This window comes from Epinephelus moara, chromosome 20 (assembly GCF_006386435.1).
Source record: "Epinephelus moara isolate mb chromosome 20, YSFRI_EMoa_1.0, whole genome shotgun sequence".
In the NCBI taxonomy this organism is placed as follows: domain Eukaryota; kingdom Metazoa; phylum Chordata; class Actinopteri; order Perciformes; family Serranidae; genus Epinephelus; species Epinephelus moara.
Genome location: NC_065525.1, coordinates 17,099,970 through 17,121,095, shown reverse-complemented (window position 1 = coordinate 17,121,095; position 21,126 = coordinate 17,099,970). Strand labels below are relative to the sequence as shown.

The 21,126-nt window shown below is 40.8% G+C and overlaps 1 protein-coding gene across 2 annotated transcripts in view; it reads right to left on the bottom strand.

The window, feature by feature from the left end:
* Positions 1-21,126, bottom strand: part of abcc8 (ATP-binding cassette, sub-family C (CFTR/MRP), member 8) — an 80,664-nt gene that overhangs the window by 20,172 nt on the left and 39,366 nt on the right. Inside the window, exons 15-25 of one of the 2 annotated variants that reach the window (XM_050072181.1) lie at positions 20,758-20,928; positions 19,330-19,402; positions 19,098-19,203; positions 12,182-12,214; positions 8,990-9,028; positions 8,092-8,190; positions 3,455-3,539; positions 3,043-3,123; positions 1,846-1,983; positions 1,432-1,557; positions 562-661 (exon numbers count right to left, since the gene is read on the bottom strand). In XM_050072181.1, the coding sequence (XP_049928138.1) occupies positions 562-661; positions 1,432-1,557; positions 1,846-1,983; positions 3,043-3,123; positions 3,455-3,539; positions 8,092-8,190; positions 8,990-9,028; positions 12,182-12,214; positions 19,098-19,203; positions 19,330-19,402; positions 20,758-20,928 (1,051 nt within the window). The remainder of the gene's footprint in view (positions 1-561; positions 662-1,431; positions 1,558-1,845; positions 1,984-3,042; positions 3,124-3,454; positions 3,540-8,091; positions 8,191-8,989; positions 9,029-12,181; positions 12,215-19,097; positions 19,204-19,329; positions 19,403-20,757; positions 20,929-21,126) is intronic. The other variant, XM_050072182.1, reaches the window with a different exon arrangement.

The window sequence follows — 21,126 nt, the reverse complement described above, 5'->3', positions numbered from 1 at the left end:
GCACACGGGAGACAACACAGAACACAGATAAAAAGTACAGCCACTGCACCTTAGCACCTCCCACCACAACTGCACATTCAATAGCAGAGACACACACACACAGATAAAGGATCAGATCCAGTGTTTAGCCGCGGCAAGAGGCTGTGACAGAGAAGCCTGCATCATATCTGGTTGCTGAGAAAGCTTAAAGAGAAGCCAAGACATGAGACACCAGACCCAGAAGAAGGTCCGGAGCATTTAACACCCATGTAATGTTTGCTTCTACACAGACAGGATAGAATAAATAAAGAACAAGGGATGACAAGGATACACGGGGGAATTTGTTGTCATTCAAATCATTGCAAACATTGCAGCAGGTGTTAACATAAAAACAAGCTGCCGAGCTTAAGCTTTAATGTAATGTAATGTAGGAGGTTCTCAGCAAATAGACACAGCCTCTGTTATTGTCATCACACACACACACACACACACATACATCCATTATAATCAGGCTGAAAGCATTAAAGGACAGACTGCAGTCACACACTTGTAGTAAAGCTGTTGTTCACTGTGACCTCTCACCTTCCTCGTCTTCTTCTTCAGTACGGGCGGCCTCTCTGGAGTACATGGCCCTCCGCAGGTTCTTCCTCTCCATATCTGTCATACTGGCTGCCTCCGTCTGCTGGAGGAGGAGACATAACGGTAAACGTGATTTTCTCCAGAATACTAAACATCTATAATCTGAGACATTAAAGGAGCATTTCACCCCCTCAAATGATCATTTGTGTATCAGTTAGTCATTTCATGTTATAATGAAATCTGTGTAGCAAAGCATTTCTAACATGCCTCCGCAAACACCGAACAAAAAAAATCCAATAATGGAGAAAATTCTTGATGAACTGAAGTAGAAGTGTTCCACGTTTAACAACAGCAAAATTATAGCAATGCTCAGTACTTTCCAAGCAGACAGCCCTTTCCGACGGGGAACTGAAACAAAGGTGAAACTCAAAGCCAGACAGACACAAAACAACAGTAATTTTACTTTGTTGAATACAGGCGCTGGAGTCTGGCTTTAAAGGCAGTATAGTTAACTGTTTCTGGTCAGTTCCCAGGCAGAGAGGGCTATCTGTTCTTGGACAAACTGAGTATACGACTGGCTAAATAAGACTTGGATTAAACTGCACAAGTTGAGTGAGGGTTTTGGGGGATTTTCATTCACCAGAGAGATACTAGAAAGGCATGCATTCAACCGTAACATGAGGTTAGTAATTGATATACAACTGGTCATTCAGGGGGTGAGTTAAGCAAACATCCAGGAAATGAAACTTTCATTCTGAGCAAAACTGGCTTGTTTGCACCTCTGTCAAATCTAAAAACTGTTAAATTAATAAAAAGCAAAGATTCAAAGTCATCAAGGATTCATTAGCACTTAAATATCCACTCTTTAATCACCGTCTCAAACTCCTGGTCCTGTCTGTGCATCAGGGTTTTCCACTGCTCAAAGAGTTCAGAGTCAGATTTCTGGATGTCTTTTAGAGTCCCCTCAGTCTGGATTGTGCCGTCTTTCATGGCGATGATCTAATAAAAACACACATGCGCACAAAGGTAAAATGAGAAGAAGAAATGCAATATTTAGTATCATTAGCTGCCAATGGAAATAAATCAATCGGGATGCAGTGGGATCTTTGTGAGATAAACTGTCTGCATCACAAATCATGAATAATATAAGAGCATCACAGATGGTCAGTCTCATCAATTATTGTGACAGAGTAAAAGGATCATTTATCAGGCTGGTTAAGATCATAGCTGCAAATATCTGTTTTACACACACGCACACACAGACACACACACACAGCCTGGCCTTACCCAATCTGCGTGTGGTAAATACTGAAGTTTGTGTGTGACCAACACCACCGTCCTCTTCTCCTCTCTCAGGAGCTTGAGGATGCCATCCTGCATCAGATGGTCACTCAGATGGATGTCTAAAGCAGAGAATGGGTCATCCTAAAAACAATACATGAACACACAGTATAAGTATGTAGCAGGTTGAAGTATTTCTCTACAGTTTTAACTATTCATGACCTAATAATCAAACAATCAAAGTTGTTATGTAGGCTATTACACTTTAGAACAAGTTTGTGTGTTCGATGAGCAAAGTCAAAGGTGAGCCGCTACACTCCAGCTGTAGGCGAGTGACTAAGCGGCGGGGATAACTTGCATAATCGTGGATCATTCATAGACCACGCATAATAAATGAGGCAAAGATGTAGAGTTACAGCTAAGCCATTTTAAGGCATAAAGGGATTTTTTTCGTGAGAAAGAAAGTAATTTTGATGCAATAATGTGTAATTTTGATGAACAGAGATGAGTTAATAGAGGTTTAATCAGTGCCTCGAGAGGAACTTTAAGAGTCTGGTACTCAAGAGCTCAGCTTATTTGCTTCATTAGGACTGCGTGAGTGTGGTTTGATTAGATTTGACTGAGAATGGTGTGATTGGTGCACAGAAACACCTGACTGTGATTGATTGTTTCAGTTATTTTTCAAGCAAAAATGCCCAAAAATGTCTGGTTGCAGCTGTTTTAATGTGAGGATGTGCTGTTTGTCTTTGTCATAAATGAAAGTAACTTGAATATCTTACAACTTTAGTCAAACACAACAATATATCTGACAATATTACTGTAGCCTCTGAGGAACTGTGAATGCCATTTTGTTTTACTTTTGTTTGACACTCCATAAACTTAACAATAAATCAAGAAAATTATCTGCAGATTGATCGACAACGAAGCCCTAGTTGCAAACATGTAACACAAAGTGATCAATAACTGAGAGGCAGTGAACTTCCTCAGCCCTGCAGCTGAGCGCCAGAGAGCGTGTTGCTATTTTTGTCACGTAGGAAGGCTTCAGAAATAGAAACACATCTGAGTCTCCAGATGAAGCTTCAGAACAAATGTTTCACTGTAAATACTTACAGACTGCCTGCTGACATGGCCACATACAGGTGCAACTCAGCAACTGTAATCATTCTTTTGATCAAAGGTGTGTGCGTGTGTGTGCAGACTCACCAGAAAGACCACATGGGTCTGCTGGTACAAGGCTCTGGCTACACTGATCCGCTGCTTCTGTCCACCTGACAGGATGATACCCTGCACCAGAGGACAGAAACGTTACTAGACGGTTTTACTACAAAGAGGAATGAACAACATGATTACATCCATAAATGTATGTGGCACTCGCCCCCAGAGTAACAAAGGAGATCACGGTTTATTCCCTGCATTGCTGGTGTGGGAAGAAATGCAACATGACAGTGCTTTAGCTGAACAAGGTCAGTCCAGCTCCCAATATCACATCCTGGCTGCAATGAATCAAATGATTCTGCAGCACAGTGAGCCACAGTGGGAGCTTCGGCCAGGTCTGGAAGATAAAAAGAACTCAGAGGAATATAAAGAAAATGAGAAATTTTACGGTGATACTGACCCGCTCCCCAATCTCTGTCTGGTCCCCCTGTGGAAGGATGTCGATGTCAGGTTGAAGAGAGCATGCCTCGATGACAGCTTTGTACCTGGCAGGCAAAGAGACAGAATACAGATGAGGACGGACAGCAGCTGCTACCAACCAGAAAGAACTAGGTCTGCTCCTTATTAACCTCTTGGCTGATTATCTAGACAGTTAATTAATTTGAATGATACACATTTTATATGTTACAAATATTTTTGTCTATCTACGTATAACGTGCTGTTATGTATGCATAACACAATCCATGGAGGTCTCAACAGTGCCACAAACACTGTCAATGAAATAAATAACTCAGCAGCCTCTGTGGGTCAACTTGAAAGATTTAGCTCTGAGCGATTAGTCAGACTTGCTTCAACAGACAGACACAGAATAAAGAGATAAGAGGAAGATTCAGAGAGCACAGAGCCACACGGGGGACGGGGTTCACTGCTGCATCAATCATTCACTCGTGCTCTGATTCAAATGAATTGCATGTCGGTCATTAAAATGTATCGTCATTGAGACCACAGAAGTGAAGCCACATTCAGCTGTACACAACAGTTTGACACTTCTGTAATTACTGGAGTATTGAGAACATTGTAACCTAAAAATATGGGCTGACGGGCCAAAAACAGACTGATTAATATTAATGAATCACACCAGTTGAATATTCTTAGTCTGAATCTAACAAATCACAGTATGTCTTAGCACAGTGCCCGAGCAAACACTCTCCCAGATGCATGACTACAGTTAAAATACTCACAAGCAAGACACTGTGATATGCACCTTAAGCCAAACGCCTGCACCAGAAAAGGATGAGTTCATGAAAAATGACTGTGTAAATAAGAGTCTACAGCCATGCTTACAGCTCTGTGAGGTTGTACGCTAAGTACAGCAGTGGTTTGATCTGAACATTAGCATGCAAACCCACTCAAGATGACAATGCTAACATGCTGATGTTTAGCAGGAATAATGTTTTCCATGTTCAGCATCTTATTTTAGCGTGTTAGCATGCTACAAAAGACAAGCTAAAAGCCTGTAGAAAAGCCAAGCTGTAGACAAATTCACACATAAAGGCAGAGCTGCACCTACCAAGCCAGAAATGACTAATCAAATGTGTAAAATCTGTGCTTAAGCCGACTGCTGTGCACATGAAGCGCACAAATGCTTGTGAGTGACACAGCAAAAAAACACATGCCCACAGCGTCTTTTTTTGGGAACACCTGGTGCTGCAGTCCGAGAGTGAGTTAGCCGCTCTGGATCTTATCAGAAAATAACCTGACAGCAGGACAGGATGGGGGGAGAGAGAGAAAGGTAGGTGGATGCATGAAGAGAAATAAAGCGGAGACAGCGAGGAGAGGCAGCGCAGGGTACGCAAACATCTCCACAGCAACAAACTGCTGTGGCCCATTAGATGTATTTTATAAAGGCAGTCCATTAGACCCAGAGAGAGGCTGGACACAACCATAAATCCAAGCAACTGACCTTTGAGACAGACCATTTGTTGTGAGGATAAAAATTGTGAGTGTGTGCAATGGTGTATGTCAGTACAAGAGAGTGTGTGTGTGTGTGTGTGTGTGTGTGTGTGTGTGTGTGTGTGTGTGTGTGTGTGTGTGTGCCAATGCAGGTGAAACAGCATATGTTGAGCCAGGAGTCAGTGAAACTGTCCACACTGTGCACATCAAAAGCCAAGGCAAGTCCTGGCCCGAGGTATCTCACTGTCAAAACAGGTTATTTTGGAAGCCACCAACTGGAGTTTTTTTTTATTTATTTTTTTATTTACTGGACTAAAACTGTTGACTTAATTAGGATTCAACACATCCAATTACCACAGTGGCCTCAGGGAGCAGAAAGGTTATTGGCTCTATTTGGCTTAACAGCTTGGCCTGACAACACATTGATTACTGTGTTGACAACTCTAAATGCCATTTGACAGGAGAACGTCCTCAGACAGCTAGTTTTTATGATCATGGGTTCAAGTTATTAGTAAAGCAAAAGCAACAAAATTAAAGCTTACACATCGTTATTGCTGATGTAAGAGTACAGTCTGTTCAGCTTTGTTCGATCTAGAGCAAATCCACAAACATACAAATCACGTTTGCACTGAAAAGAGGATGTTGGAATGCAACACTGACAAATCCATTAACTAATACACTCAGTTACCAGTTTATCAGGTACAGCTAGGCCAATAAATCCATCCATCATGAAGGTTGTAATGTTCAGTTTTTGTAGAAACAGTTTTAGAAAAGAGCTGATTTGACATTATGGCCATTTTGGAGGCTTCAGTTTGTGGTGCTGTTGGGCTGAATACAACTGACACTGTATCATTGGGCGTCACTCATGAATACGTGCTAAGAAATGTTCTTACTCTGCACATAAGTGCGCATGCAAAATTACTGTCGGATTCATGACAACATTAGCATCACTGATTTTGTTCTCACCACTGTGTGTATTAGTGAACCAGAAACATTCTAAATTGGCAAGTGCATGTCGTTAATTGCAATCAGCATACTGCCACACCCCCATTTCTCTATATAAGGAAATACATTTGCCTACGTGAATGAGTTGTTGTAAGTTGTAAGTGAGTTGTTTTTACACACATAATAAGGCCCTGACACGCCGGTGTTAAACTGTTATTGAGCGTCTGTTACTGTAACGACAGACGGAATAGTTACTGTCACAGCATGATTAAACGTGTCGGACTCTTGTGCGCTCTTTCCTGAAGGCACAGACCACAAGATCCTCCACCAAGGTTAGATATGTTATTGTAATACCCGCTTGGAGGTAGATCAGAATCTTTTATATACCCTCTTAGAAGAAGAAGAAGAAGCAGAAGAATAGGCCTACAATGATTTCATGGCAATAAAAATTGGTGGGAGAAGCCATCATTAGTCGACAGACAGATTCAATGAAAACAATAAAAACCTAAACTGTTTATATATTTCAATATAGACATTCTCATAAACTTGACTGTAAGCTAGGACTGGGACACTAGTTTGTTTTCATAGTTTAATATTTTAATAATGACGATAATAATGTAATTGATGTGGATGAAAGGCTGGGAATGAAATATGAGCATGCATTAGTAAATTAGTAAATTAATGGTTTTCAATATTATCTATTGAAGCCTTTTTAAAATAAATATTGTTTTAATATGCTATGCATTTAGTTAAGTCTTTAGTTAAGCATTTAGTTTTAGTCTGTGTGTTTACTTTTTTTGAAGACAGCTGGTCCTTCATCATTTGTGCGTATGTATGGTCTGAGGCAGTTCTAAATTTGTTCACAGAGTACGACCAAAGTCAGGTAATAAAATATTGATGAATCCCAGGTTTGTTCGTGTGCAAGGTTTAAGAACAAATTTGTGTGTATGCACTGTGTGAATGAGGCCCAGTGAGAGTAGAGAGGAGACTGAATGGATGACTCACTGTTTGTTATCCCCTCATCTAGAAACATTCAAAAGAGTTGTCAATGGAGCTGCATGATATGAGAAAAATATGGGACATGATATCATGATAACAATATTACTTGAAGATCAATAAACAGATATTAAAGTGTACTATGTTTTGCCTTTCTCCTGCTTTCAGTATACTGCTAAATTCCTGCTAAATTATTTCCAGCATTCTTCAGTTAAATAAACTAAACACTGACTTGAAACTTGAAAAAATCCCTGTGATTACCATGCATATTGACACCGTGATGATAAAAGAAAAGAAAAACAACGCTATACTGTGCAGCCCAAGCTCAAATTCAAGTTCAAGTTTATTGTCCTGTGTAAAACTTACAATGAAATGCCTGTGTTTAGTGACACTGTCTGCAGCAACTGCCTGAAGAAAGAAGCTATTACTGAGTCAAGTGGTGTGTGCTTTGATGTTTCTTTGATGGTGAGTGCAAGAACAGAGCACGAGGTGGCATGGCAGGAGTCCTTAATGATGTTTTGGGCTTTCCTTTTGCAGCGGGTGGTGTGAATGTTATGAAGCTGCGGTAGTTCTGTGACTCTGATTTTTCTTGCTGACTTTTCAGTCCTTTGTCGCCGTCTGCAGTCCTGAGCGGTCAGGTTGCCAAACCACACAGTAACACAGCCTGTTAGGACACTCTAAATGTACAGAGATTGGTGTTCATGCCAAAACTCTTGAGTAATTGTTGTGCTTTCTTTAGGGTACAGTTGGTGTTCACTGACATTTAGAGAGAGGTTGTTATCACGGCACCATGGGGTTAGGTCTGCCACTTCTCCCCAGTTGGCTCTCTCATCACTGCAGCGAGCTGTCAGCATTAAGGAAAGAACTCAGCTGAAATGTCTGTCTGCTCCTCTCTCTGCACTTTCCTTCTTCAGCACTTTGCTCATTTTTGTGTGTGCATAATAAATGAAATGCATTTATGGTTTTTGTGCCCCGGTGTCCTCTTGGTTTACAGCAGCATCCCTTCCTGTTGAAGTTGGCCTGGGCTCTTTTCCATCTTTTTCCTCTATTCTTTTTGTCATCTCTTCACTGTTATATAATAATAAAATGCCCCCATAAAACTCCCATGGCTCCCGTGGAGGAGCTCAGCATGGTTTGAACCGATACAACCATCACACAATCATTTTTAAAAACCATTGGTTTGGTTCAGGTATGATTTCTTACCTCGGTTTTATCATGGGCATCTCAAAGGTGATGTTCTCCACCACTGTTGCATTCAACAGCCAGGGCTTCTGGGAAGCGTAGGCCACAGCGCCTCTCTTCCTACCAGAGGTTTTAAAAACACGAGCAGAAGTGTCAACCAAACAATAATCTGCTCTCCATGTTCAATTTTTGCTTCTTAATGAGGTTTCCCACACAGGTTAGGAAACTGATTAACCTCTGGATCACAGGGACTCAGAAACTGGCGATGCAAAATAATAACTCCAGTCCATAAAGACCAAGAGATCATTAGGGACTGCGGTGTATTTGTGAAGTCAATATGCGGCTGAGGGTCGGGGGTAAATATGAGAGCAGAGGGAATATCTTGTTCTCGATTATCTTCGGTGGATTTCTAGATAAGCATGAGAATTGCTGTTCTGCTCCGCTGATAATGGTGATGCATCTCCATGGAGACCGCCTAGTGTGTAGGCAGCCCACTCTCATTCCCGGGGCATCAAATATGGCAGCTTGGTCAGTGGTCGTCAATGTGTGATTCTGACGCACAAGGCACCCTTTAGTGTCTATTTCAGACATAAAAAAAGGAGCCACGAGGGCTATGCCACCACAGGCATGGAAGCTTAGTGTGCGGGCCTGGGTGGAGCCACCATAGGTGCAGATTTGGTGATAGTAGCAAATATTTAAATGAGAACTTTGAAAATGGAGAAGAAGGGTTCCATGTGAACAGGAGATGAGCTTGGGTCAGTCAGTCCTAAGAGTAACAAGCGGAAATTGACCCGCCGTCCCTGAGTGTCCAAAACTGTCTCTGGAAGTGCGTCACAGTTTGAAGCAAGGGGCCACCCACCAAGCTGTTGTATTTAATGAGCGAGCCCATGTTGGTGTAGTAGTTGCTGTCTGAGCTCACCTGATTTCTCCATCACCAGCTGCATCTCTGTCTGTGGGACTGTGGAGACAATATCAAAGACACACAAATACATTAGATAAGCAATACTGAGTATTGACTCCACCTTCACGCTGTAATGATTAACAGAAAACAAACTAACACACACTAACACATATAGTCTTCCCTCACTATGGCAATCATGTCTGAGCAGGCCAACCACTGCCCTACATGAACACATCTATCATTAGCTGTGATCTTATCCTCCCTAAAAATAACCCCTCACCCCCCACCCCATCCCAATTTTTCTTCCTGTAATTTGCTGATATGGAAATCAGCATCAACCCGTTTGGACTCTGACGCATTCAGTTCTCAGGGGATCTGATTCCTCGGGCTGAGATTAGTACGTCAACACGGGGTCTGTGGCTGTCGGGATGTTTGTTGCTGTTTGCTGGTATCCTGTTCATCTGGTGTATGTATGTCTCTCTCTCTGTGAGCTACGCTATAACTGTAAAGGCAGGGTGTTTGAAGTGAGAAAGGAATGACTCGTGTACGTGTTCAAACACTAAACTTCCAGAAATGTGTAAATGTATTTCTCACCGGAGAATGTGTTGGAAACTTGAAGACTCATCAAATAAACAGAAAGATTGATCTAACTTTCTGTTTTACAGTGAAGTGCTGGTGCTTGAACCACGCCATAAACCATTAGAGGAACTGCTGAGGCAATCTAACACCTCATTTTTCATTTGATCGGTCCAGGGAAATACAGGGACGTTCAGTGAATTGATTTGATTTCATTCCTCACCAGTTTTACTGGGTGGCATGTTTCTGAGCACTTCATCCTGAGAGGAGAGAAAGACTTACTAAGATGGACTGGGGGTGACACACACACACTATGTGCCTTCTTCCTTCCTGACTAGACAGCAGTGTCTATCCCTGATCTTGTCCGCCAGCTTTTCTCAACAAACAACAACAATTGCAAAGCAGAGAGACAGGGTAAGCTAAAAATACCCAAGTCGCCAGAAACAGTTCCACTGAACTGAGGATTTGTTTTGTAGATTACAGTCAAGTAGTTAGTTGTTGGAGATTATTCAGGGAGAAGATTTATTTTGAATGCCTCAGTTATATGTATTTCATCTTGATTGTGTTTTATGCTATTTACTGTTTTGTGTGCTGGGTATACATTTGGAAGAATCTTTTGTATGTATGACAAAATAAAACCAACCTTGACAGTTTTAATATATGAACAGTGCTAGTGTATATAAAATCTGAGCTCCCAGAGTTTCCCCACACATTTATTTATTTGTGGTGGCCCACCACATACTGACTTTGTTTTTTTTGAGCTGCACGCCCCAATCTCGCTCTCTCTCTCACAAGCACATTGGGTTATGCATAAATAGTCACTGTGAGTACCAGAGCGCACTCTGGCACAAACTGACCATTGGTAAATTCACAGCACTGTTGGAGTATAACATTTGGTTATTCAGAGCACCACACTTTCAGAGCAGCAGAGCATAGCCTACTCTGGGCACTCCATTTGAGGAGACAAAGCAGTAGAGTGCCAAGTGCAGTGAATGTGCTTAATTTTACCATTCATAAATTCATAAAGAAACACCTCCTCCACCAACGCAAATAGGGCCTTTCCTAAACCACCCCATACACCCTCTCCGTACCCACTTTCACTGCGTTTCTGCACTCATAACGAGGCTCGCAACATTGACTGCCGCCCCAGACCAACTAGCCAGGGGTGGAAGCAGGCTATAAAACCATCCAAAGCGAGTCTGAAGTAATGCTTATTGACCATGCGTAACACCATATTGTGTTTGTCATGGAAGACCGCATACAAATAAATTTCCAAGTAACTACCCTTACAAACGTAAACTGCTAAATCTAAGATAGACATTTAATACTTTCATACAGACATTAACATCATACATTGTATTTTGGACAAAATATACCCTTCTCTACTCTCTAGATAAACAGTCCCATTCATGTGATAGTATATTGTCGGCCTATATTTACAACAACCATTGCAAAAAACAAGCAGCCTAGAAACCCAAAAAAACACAAAAAAGTTGACAAAAAAGTAAAGAAAAGCCACAAGCAAAGCTAAGAAGTATGTTTTATTTCTATTCATTCATTTTTTTAATTCCTAATTTACTTATTCATTTGAATTATTTGTTTCTTTTGAATTTGAATGACAAAAGGATAATACATAGACATTCAGGGAAACAGCAACACATATCAAATATAAGCGCAATGAAGTTTTCCCCATGGTTACAAAAAGTTACAAGAGAGAGAGACAAAGAAGGCAGTTTGTCCTTAAGCTGGCCACTGTATTTATATCCTACACCTTGATGAAGGGCACTTCAAATGTGAAGGTGACTACAAATGGAGATACACTCTGCAAAGGAGCAGTGGTAGGTTGGGTCCAGTTTGGAAAAGGCCCATAGAATCTAATTATGTGGGAAACACTGAATGACTTTGGTGTAAAAATGGAAGTGATCATTCCAAGTAACATGATATTGGTCACGGGGTGAGATTAAATGAATCTTAAAGCGACACCACAGTATTTTGTTTATACTGCACACTGTCTTTATTCACTGTGGGCCAACTATAAAAACAAAGGTACGTGCTGTGCTGTACTGTTATTCTTGTTTCTGTGGACACACACTTGGAACACAATGCTATCAATAGATACACTGAGCTAAAAGTTCCACGTTCTGTCAGTGTCTGGTTAGACAGAAACACCCACTGACAAGACACCAGCTGTCAAATGCTCGGTTGTTATGCTGTTGCCAGATATGCGACATGGATGCCTTATTGTGTGCGTGTGTGTGTGTGTGTGTGTGTGTGTGTGCGTGTGTGTGTGTGTGGCATGGCCTGTCAAGTTACAAATAGAAACAATAATCCACAGTATGCTAAAATAACTCCACTATTTGCGTTAGCTAAACCTGTGACAATTCTGACCTGTCAGCAGAGCTTCATTTAAATATGTATAGCGTCCACTATTTGTTACGTACAACAGCTGGATCACATGTCTTTCCTCTCATCAGGAATAGTGCACTGCCAGCTGTAAATATTTCGAATGTACTTGACTCACACTGACTTTTGTCCTCAGGAGTACATTTCAGATCCTCATGCAGGTTTGAAGAAATAAAGTTACATAATGGCTCTTTGGGTGCTTGGGCATTTTTCCAGTTTACTCTGACTTACCTTTCATCTCCTTCAGACTCCAAGTTCGGCAGGCTGCAGAAAATAGAGAAAAATACATATAAATGGAAGTGTATCTAACAATTCTGCAACTGTTATAAAAATACAGCAAAAACTCCCAGATGCCAGGGGACACTTAAGAAGTGTGGTGATGTGATTTGAAAAGGCTCAAAACTTGCATAAACTCTTATTTTTAGAATAATTAAACAGCTCAAAGTGCACACACACATGCAGTACATTCGCATGCATGCACATAACCATTCACATTCTGACTTCTAAAGTCATTAACATCTGATTGGCTCTTCGGAGCTTTGCACATGCTCAGTAGAAGCTGCGGTGTATTTTTAGTTTTGACAAGTTGACACCTCTCTCATCCTGAGAAGGTGACTCTGATCACGTCTGAGTGCATGCACAGAGCGAGGGGCTGATTTACACCAATTTATTGCAGCAGTTGTAGGATCACAGCTGTTAGGAAGTGAAGTGGTGACTGATATTTAAGAAGCTCTGACGTGTCACAAACATACATGTAAACACCCCTGTATGTGCTGACTGTAATATAAGGGAAAGACGTTGACATGAAGGTGTCGGTAACTCTAGGCAGGAGGTGTTAAACTGAACTTAAGACCTATAAATAACAGAGCTTGAGAGAAAACAGAAATTAATGTAATGTGTTTAAATATGACAGGATAATGTACCTTTTTTTGTGTGGCTGTACATTTATTTATTTATTGTTTAAAATATATTTTAAAAATGCTATATATTAAAATAATGACACTTAGTTGATTACATGATTATAATGATTTTAAAAATTCGAAAGCTGACATTTCTTTAATAAATCATTTTGTTTTTTTATTTTTCCCGCAGAACATACATGTTGTGTTTGTTGGCTCCAGTTAAATTAGTTTCGTAGTGATTCAATAATACTACTTCTAACAAATAAACAAACAAACAAACCAAGAAGAAAAGAAATTAAAGATGGATGGGAGATCAGAGCTGAACGATTTGATGAATTGATCATTGTGGTATTATTATTTTTATTACAGTGATCATGGTATGATTTGCAAGGATCTGTACCAAAGATTTTTTCTTAAGCCTGTAGAATACGATTTGAAGGCCGTGACATCTCTGCAGTGCCACAGTACTTAATTTAGAATGATACTTTGACACATACTTTGTTTTGAACAAATATCAAGCCCCCTGCGATTTGGATATTGCGCTAGTTCATATTGCATTTTCGACAAAAGCCTACTTAATTGTTCAGCCCTACAGAAGATGCAAATAAGTCATTTAAGCTCATGCAGTGGACCTCCTAAATTTAGGTTTAAAAAAACATTTACAACATTGAGTTGTAAAATAAAACTCCTTTTCAGAAAAAAAGGGAAAAACAAGAAATTAACATAAAAAGGAGCAATGCCATAATGTTCACATCAATTGTAAAAAAAAAAAAAAAAAAAGAAGAAAAAGAAAAAATACACATTAACAACACTAAATATTACTGCAAAGGCAAATATTACTTTTGAAAATATTTTTAAATTATAGTGAGCTCTTAATAATATGGTTGGCTTTCTATATCTGTGCACAAAGATATCTCAAGCTATACTGGCTGCTCTCCAAAAAGAACGGAATTGGTGTAGTATTACAGGAATTAATTAAAGAGGTTGAAAAAGTTAGAAGTTACAAAGATGGTGGGATGGAAAGTGGCAAGAGTATAAATACAAATAATCTACATACTACAAAAATCTTTATGATGATATTTTTCCCATTTCAGTTGCATGTAAAACAAAAAACACATATGGAAAATGTGGAAAATAAATTCTTTTAAAGCAGATGTTCTGAAGTGAAAAATGTGGTGAGATTACAAGATAATAATTATTATGTCAAATCTCAAATTAGCTTTCTTGTAAGGGGATGGAGATGTACTTAATTCTGAGAGCTAAATTGAGCAATTTCTAAAAACACATAATGAAAGCACTTCAGAAAATAGCCTCATCAGACCTCGTCACATAATGACACTTACAAGACACTGAAGCCTGAATGGACTGGCTGATTGTCTTTATCCTGCAGCCATCAAAAACAGGGCAATCATGCCGGAGATAATGACAAATTTCCTGGCTTTCACCTCTGACTGGAGCACCGTGAGCTTTTTCCCCCTCACGTCAATCAACGTCTTTGTAATGTGACTCAAGGTCACATTAGAGGAGAATTCACGAGGGAGTCAGACGAGACGATTTCTGCCAGCAGTGAGAAACTCAAGTCTAATCATCAAAGCCAGGCTGAGGAACTTCCCACAGTTTCTAACGGTCTTTAATTAAATTAAATGTGCTTGATGACAGGGAGTAATGGTGCATGCTCATTGGGATGACCACGCCTGATAATGACTGATAATGCTGCCCTTTTTGTCAACAAACATCCATTTTAATCTCTTAAAGGTCATTATCACTGACTTTTCTAATTCAATAACTGAAACCCAGCTAAAAACAATATATTTACAATAAAGTGCTAATTTCACCCTCTGGTTCGGGACATGGCGTCAGTCAGTTGAAGTGTTGCAGTTAATTACTTCAGCAGGTACGGTTTGGTGTCAAAACCTCACTATCCAACTGGCTATGCTGCCGAACACAAGATATCCAACCTGCACTGCTTTGACTGGATACAGAAGTCGAGATACAAATAGTCACCTACTTTAAGGAAAGAGAAATCCCAGACGCTCCCTGCTCTGTGCCATATTTGGAGTGGGACAGCAGAGGGGCAACAGGAGCGAGAGGGAGCAGGTGGGTGCGGAAGGAGGGAGGGATGGGATTGACAGGTTTGTAAAATACGGTATCAGCAAACATATTACACCCTCAAGGAAATATGCCGTCTTACATGACCTGTTATTTGACCCATCAAAAACTGATCAGACGATCAAAAGCAAGTGACTAACACAATAGAGACACTAGCAGCATAAAGCACGACTGTTGTTATACAACTGCGCTATCACTGTAACATCCTGCAAACTAGTTTTTATGAGCTGATTACATGAACACATGTAGCATGGTGAGCTCAGGTGGAGTGCTGAGGATATGAATACCATCACCTGATCAGTAACAGCTGACTCTCAGCCACAAATCATCCTCACACAAGTCATGAGGCCCTCCTCATAAATCTGACAAGCTTAAATGTGGGCTGTTTTCATTAGTCATGTTGTTTACTCCTGCCAGGCACATGATGCTCTCATTAATCCCCCCTTTGCTTTTTTTATATTTCTTATCTCAGTGATTTGTATCTACTGGGTTTTATTATGTGCTGAATCTGTCAAATCCTCGCAGCTTACCCTTAGATATAGCGTTTCATGCGTGTGCAGCTCCAAATATGACCGACTGAAACACAGCACAACAATAACAGCGACAGACATAGTGGAAACATACAGACAAACTCCTCTGAATGTGTCTGAATGCTTCAGTAAGGCAGAGACTAAATGACAGCTCCTTAGTCTCTCCCTGGGACACTGATGATAAGTGAGAGGGTTCGGCGCCCGGCGGGGTGTACAATCCAACCTAATATCAGAGGTAGTGCCAGCTCCACCGTGTGAATGTGTGTGTGGCTGCCAGGGACACCATGGCGATCAAATAGCAGGAACTAAACTTTGTTGACAAATGGAGACTGATAGCAGCGCTATCCTGGGGAGGTGACGAGATACTCCGATGCAGGAGATAGAAGCTAATGACTCCCAGAATGCATCAGGCGGGGGATGAGGATTCAGTTTCAGCTGAGCTATTTCACATGTGTTCTGCTTTTCTAGAGGCACTGGGTTTACTTTTGTTGAAACTGACCATCCACATCCTACGGCAGGCCTGCGCGTACAAATGAGGAAAACCAAAAATATTCTGATTCATAAAACCGTGCATACACCTGCCAGTGCAAACTTTCCTTTTATAAATCCCGCATCCACTTAGAACTGTCCCCACGTAGAGCCATCTCTTATTCCACCCCCTACACGCCCACATTCAAACATAAACAGTGAATGCAAAGCACCTCATGAATGTTAATGCATAAAAATGAGTCTGCTGATCAGAGGTTCTTTATATGCTGTACTATGGCAACAACCAAAAGGAATGGACACATTTTTCCCACACAGAAATCAAGGGGCTTGTGGGTGGAGGACAGAGAGCACATACTGTTTGGTGGCCACAGCAGCAGGGTCATAAATAAAAGAAAGTACAGCCAGTGGAAACATCTTGCTGCTGCGGTTAATGTGGTGAGTCCAAGAAACAGGACAGTCACATTTAAAGGTGAGTGCAAAGATAAACAAACATAAAAGGAGAATTGCACCCCACTATCTTCAGTAATTTACACAATCTACTGTATATGTGCAGGTGGTGAAGAGGTGCCTTGTGAGGTGACTGCAAAAGGCAGAGTTAGTGTGGCAGCCACTGCGATGCCTCTCAGTCGTGGTCACTGCAGTGATTTAAGACACCAAAACTATATGAAAACTATACTGTACTTGATCATACATGCATAGTATTAGAAGATATTACCGAAAAATTACTGATGCCCTTTTCTGCAGTTTTTAAAAGTGCTGATTTGATGTTATTTTGGATCTCTATTCATGCTTAATATCAGGGAGAGGGAAGCCAGAGTTTCCTGAATCCTGCCACCTGCCACATCCTGGCATCATGCAGCATTTAGACAGCTGACCATGAGTGTCAGCAGCCTACAGTCCGACCCTCTCCTCTGCGTTAGGGGGTGGGGAATGTGGTGGTGAGACAGTGCTGATGAAATATTGAGCAGAATTTGATTTGAGATTTGAGTTAGGTTATATCTTTTACATTGAAAGTTGTTCATGGAATAGTTATGGCTCACATGCAAAAAAGAGTGTTTATAATAAAGTGGATTTATAAGTAATGTGTAATATTGAGTGAAATTTAATGTGTGAAAGAATCATTATACGTGTAGTGATGCCTTTCACATCTAATTTCTACAGTCTGGCTTCAATTCACCACCTCATTATCTACATCGCCAATTTTCCCTGTCTCCAAAATGTGTGTTTTTTAAAAATTAATCCTGTTATATGCTTAGACGGGGGCGTACGTCCACTTCAAGCCCTTTTATTACATTTATAAATGTGGCCCCAGGACTTTTTTAGAATGACTCCAGAGGTTACAAAGAGCAATAAAAACAGATGCCAAGTCCAAGCAATGTGCTCCTGCTCTATTAGTGCTGTCTAAACTCATCAGTGGACTGGGCTTTCTTTTTTTGCCATTTTTGAAACTACACGCAAAGCCATCAGAGTCGAGAAATTATTTAGTGCAGTGAGTCCAGTCCACTTAAGTAATCATCACAGTTCCAAAATGCACTGAACCATCCACATCCAACAAAGTAGAACTATTAACCTAAATCTCAGAAACTCAAATGAACTGAGATGCAGGTGATAATATTCCAGTGAGCGACATTTCATTCATTTAGTACAGTGGTTAAAACCTATAACACACACGATAAACCTGAGGGGTCACACGATCACCTGCTTTTTGACAGTTTATTGTAAAATATTGCAAAATAACGGAAAAATAAAATAAACGTTTGAGCATGGAGGTCCATTCTTGACCTTGGGAACAAATATCTAAGTTCTTCTGGAGCTTACGGCCTCGTCCCATGGCCTTCTTCAGCAACCACGTCTTATAACGTGACTAAAGTTGCATACTTGGATCACATAAACAACTGAGCTAAAGAAGCTGCTGGATATGGGGTAAAGCTAAATAAAAAAAAGCTAGTAGGTGACCTTTAAGATTAGAATATAAAGATAGAAAACTGCATACAGTTGAGACACGTGCCACCTTTTATAAAAGGTCGCAGACAGAGGTAGCCTGCTTTGATGAGTCACTGCCTAAAAAGGTCTGGAATTTCTCATTCAGCAAACAATTTTGTCAAAGTGACTTACAATATCAATCCCCATAGAAATATGAGCTACATTTGATCAAAACTCTGATCTCTTCATAAACGAAATGAGTCATTACTAAGTGCTATCATGGCATGCATGGGTGTCATCTGAAAGAAGGGGTGTTTCTAGCCTGCAGCTACAGCGAGTTTGTTAGAATGCTTCCCCATCTGCATTTGACTCATTCTGGGTCAGTAGTGCATGAAATGATCCTGACATTCCTCTACACTCTATCAACCATAAAAATAGGAGCTGCAATATCAGCACAATTTCACTGACCTACAAATCCATTCATACTGCCATGTCATAGTAAGAGGTCTGATTTTGATGCTAAGTGCCTTGCCCTGTCAAGGACGTAGAATTTATTGCTGCAGGAAAACATTAATGAACGCTCCCTGACAGACCAATTACTAGAGAGATTTAAAAAGCACAAGTCAGAGTGCCACACAGGCTGAGGATGAAGAAGAAGAATTTGCCATGATATTGACTAGAGTGGTGGAGTGGAGTCTCCATGAGGAGTAAATTAACCTTTCACCTCTGAATTGCATTCTATTACAAGATGAACTGTATAACATATTGTACATGGATTTCCCTGACTGCGCAACTATCTTACTGCTTTTTAATTGAATGGATGGGGAGGCGGTTGATACACTGGGTGAGTGTTATATAAATACTGTTATGTTAATGAGACCAGCACCTCCCTGTTGAGGAAACTGAGGAAAACCCTCAAAGCCCATGGAGTCATTTCATTGAGGCACAGGAGACAGGACGAACACTGACTAGCATCATCCTCCAGCACTGACTCAGCAACTTGATGTTTAAAGGATGATCGCAATTATTTTCACAGACATCCTTGCTTTCTTAGTTTTGTAATTGTAGAACTAAACAGTCTCCTACAATACAATACGACAACTCAATCATTCAAATGCAAGCGCTGATAATGACGCTTCAATCTAAGTATCAGAGTTGATCAACACAGACAGAAAACAGGGAACTTGAACTGACCTGTTCCAGGTGACTGTTCCTGATACCCTCTGCATCTCTCCCAGCGCTGCGAGCAAAAGAGATGATTTCCCACAACCCACCTGGCCCACAATCATAGTCAGCTTCCCTGAGAGGTTAGAGAGGCAATAACACGGTAATTAAACAGGTAAGTAACCGGAGGAAACTGGGTAGGGAAACAAATAAGGAGAGGAACTGAGGAGGCAGATTGTACATCACACTGCCTGACGCTCACCAAAAGGAATCTTGATGTCCACATTACAAAGTGTTGGTGGTCCATCGGTCCAGGTGAAATAACCGTTAGTTATCTGAGGAGAACATAGCACAGACTCATCCAGATATCAAACAGAGATGAACTCTTTAACAAGGAAACAACAAACATGTCATCTAGCAACAATGATGCAGAGTGGCAGTGAGGCAATAAGAAGTGAATGTCAATTATGCAAATTTGTGCTATTCTGAATTCTGCAGTGCCCAAAAATTAGGAGCATCTTTCCAGGATTTGTCAGGTTGTGATGATGAAACACCAGGCCAGGTAATTTGACTCAATCAGCACTGCAATCAGAAGCGTTTAAACTACTGTGGAAGGAAGTTATTTGATACATAAAATAGGCTGAGTATATATTGTATATAAGACTATCATAGCCTTATATGCACTACGTAGCCTATGTAGATGTACACCAAGGTCTGGGCAGTCTTTTTAAGTCCAATCGTTCTTCTTTTAACTTGTCACCCAATTGTGGCGCCCTTTTTTGGATTATGCTCATATTGTGTGGCATTATGTTGATATTGTGTATCATAATAGCTCTAAGTCCCATCTTCAATCTCTAAATTAGCTGGATTATTTACTACAATAGTTTATGTAGATTTAATTTGAAAAGTCTGTGTCATACCCATGATATGATAAATGGTTTTAATTTGCTTTTTGATTCATTAATCTTCCGTAACCACGTATCCTGATACAGGGTTGTGGATGTGCTGGAGCCTATCCCAGCTGTCATTGGATGAGACGCAGGGTACAACCTGGACAGGTTGCCATACTAACACAAGGCTGACGCATAGAGACAGACAACCATTACACTCACATTCACACCTATGGGCAATTTAGTAACTGAGTAACTGCATGTCTGGATTGTGGGAGGAAGCTGGAGAAAACCCACGCTGACACGGGATATGCAAACTCAACACAGAGAGCCCGGCCGGCTGGTGGATTTAAACCTGGATCTCTTTAGCTGTAAGGTGACAGTGCTAACTACTGCACCACAGTGTCGCCTACTTTATGATTCAGAAATTAATTTTAATTACCCAATTTAACTGAAGCCTTTCTACAGCCATACACCTCAGACTATTTACAGTATTTATTCAAATCAGGAGAGAGGACACCATAACAGGAACACTGCCAAAACATAATTTACAGATTTTTATTCCTCATGGAAAGAAGTCTCTCAAAGCTCATAACTGCTACATGTGTTTGCCCGTTTTACTCAGTCAGTGTATTTGGAAATGACTGACCTTTACCAAAAGCTAAAATATTAAGAATTGTGAAGGCCACTGCTACATCACCTCAGACATTTCGATAAAACCTGAAGGAATATCATATGTTGTTTCTGACCGGGTGGCATCTGGCGGAGGATGATGCACCCTGTCCTTTTCTCTCCCTCACCTTTATACAGATGTCTTGGTCCACGTCCTTGTAGGGTCCATCACCCTCATGGTCCCCTTGTGAGCTGTAGTTGTTCCAGTCGTCCCTCGGGGGGCGCTTCCGGTTCACCACCTTAAGGGGCTTGAGGTGTCGGAACAAAGACGAGGAGGAGGATGAAGGTTTAGAGGATGACTAAAGGAGTGTTGTGTAACATCAGGCACAAAGGACAAATGGGTGAAAGGTGTTATTAATAGGAGGGCGATAAGGTGGAGGAAGAAAACAACATTCACAGCAAAGTGAGAGTGAGCCTGCAGCAGGGGAGATAGTGAGAGAAAAAATTGGAGTATGCACACATATTCCAACCAACGAGACAGGTGCTAAGCCGACAGT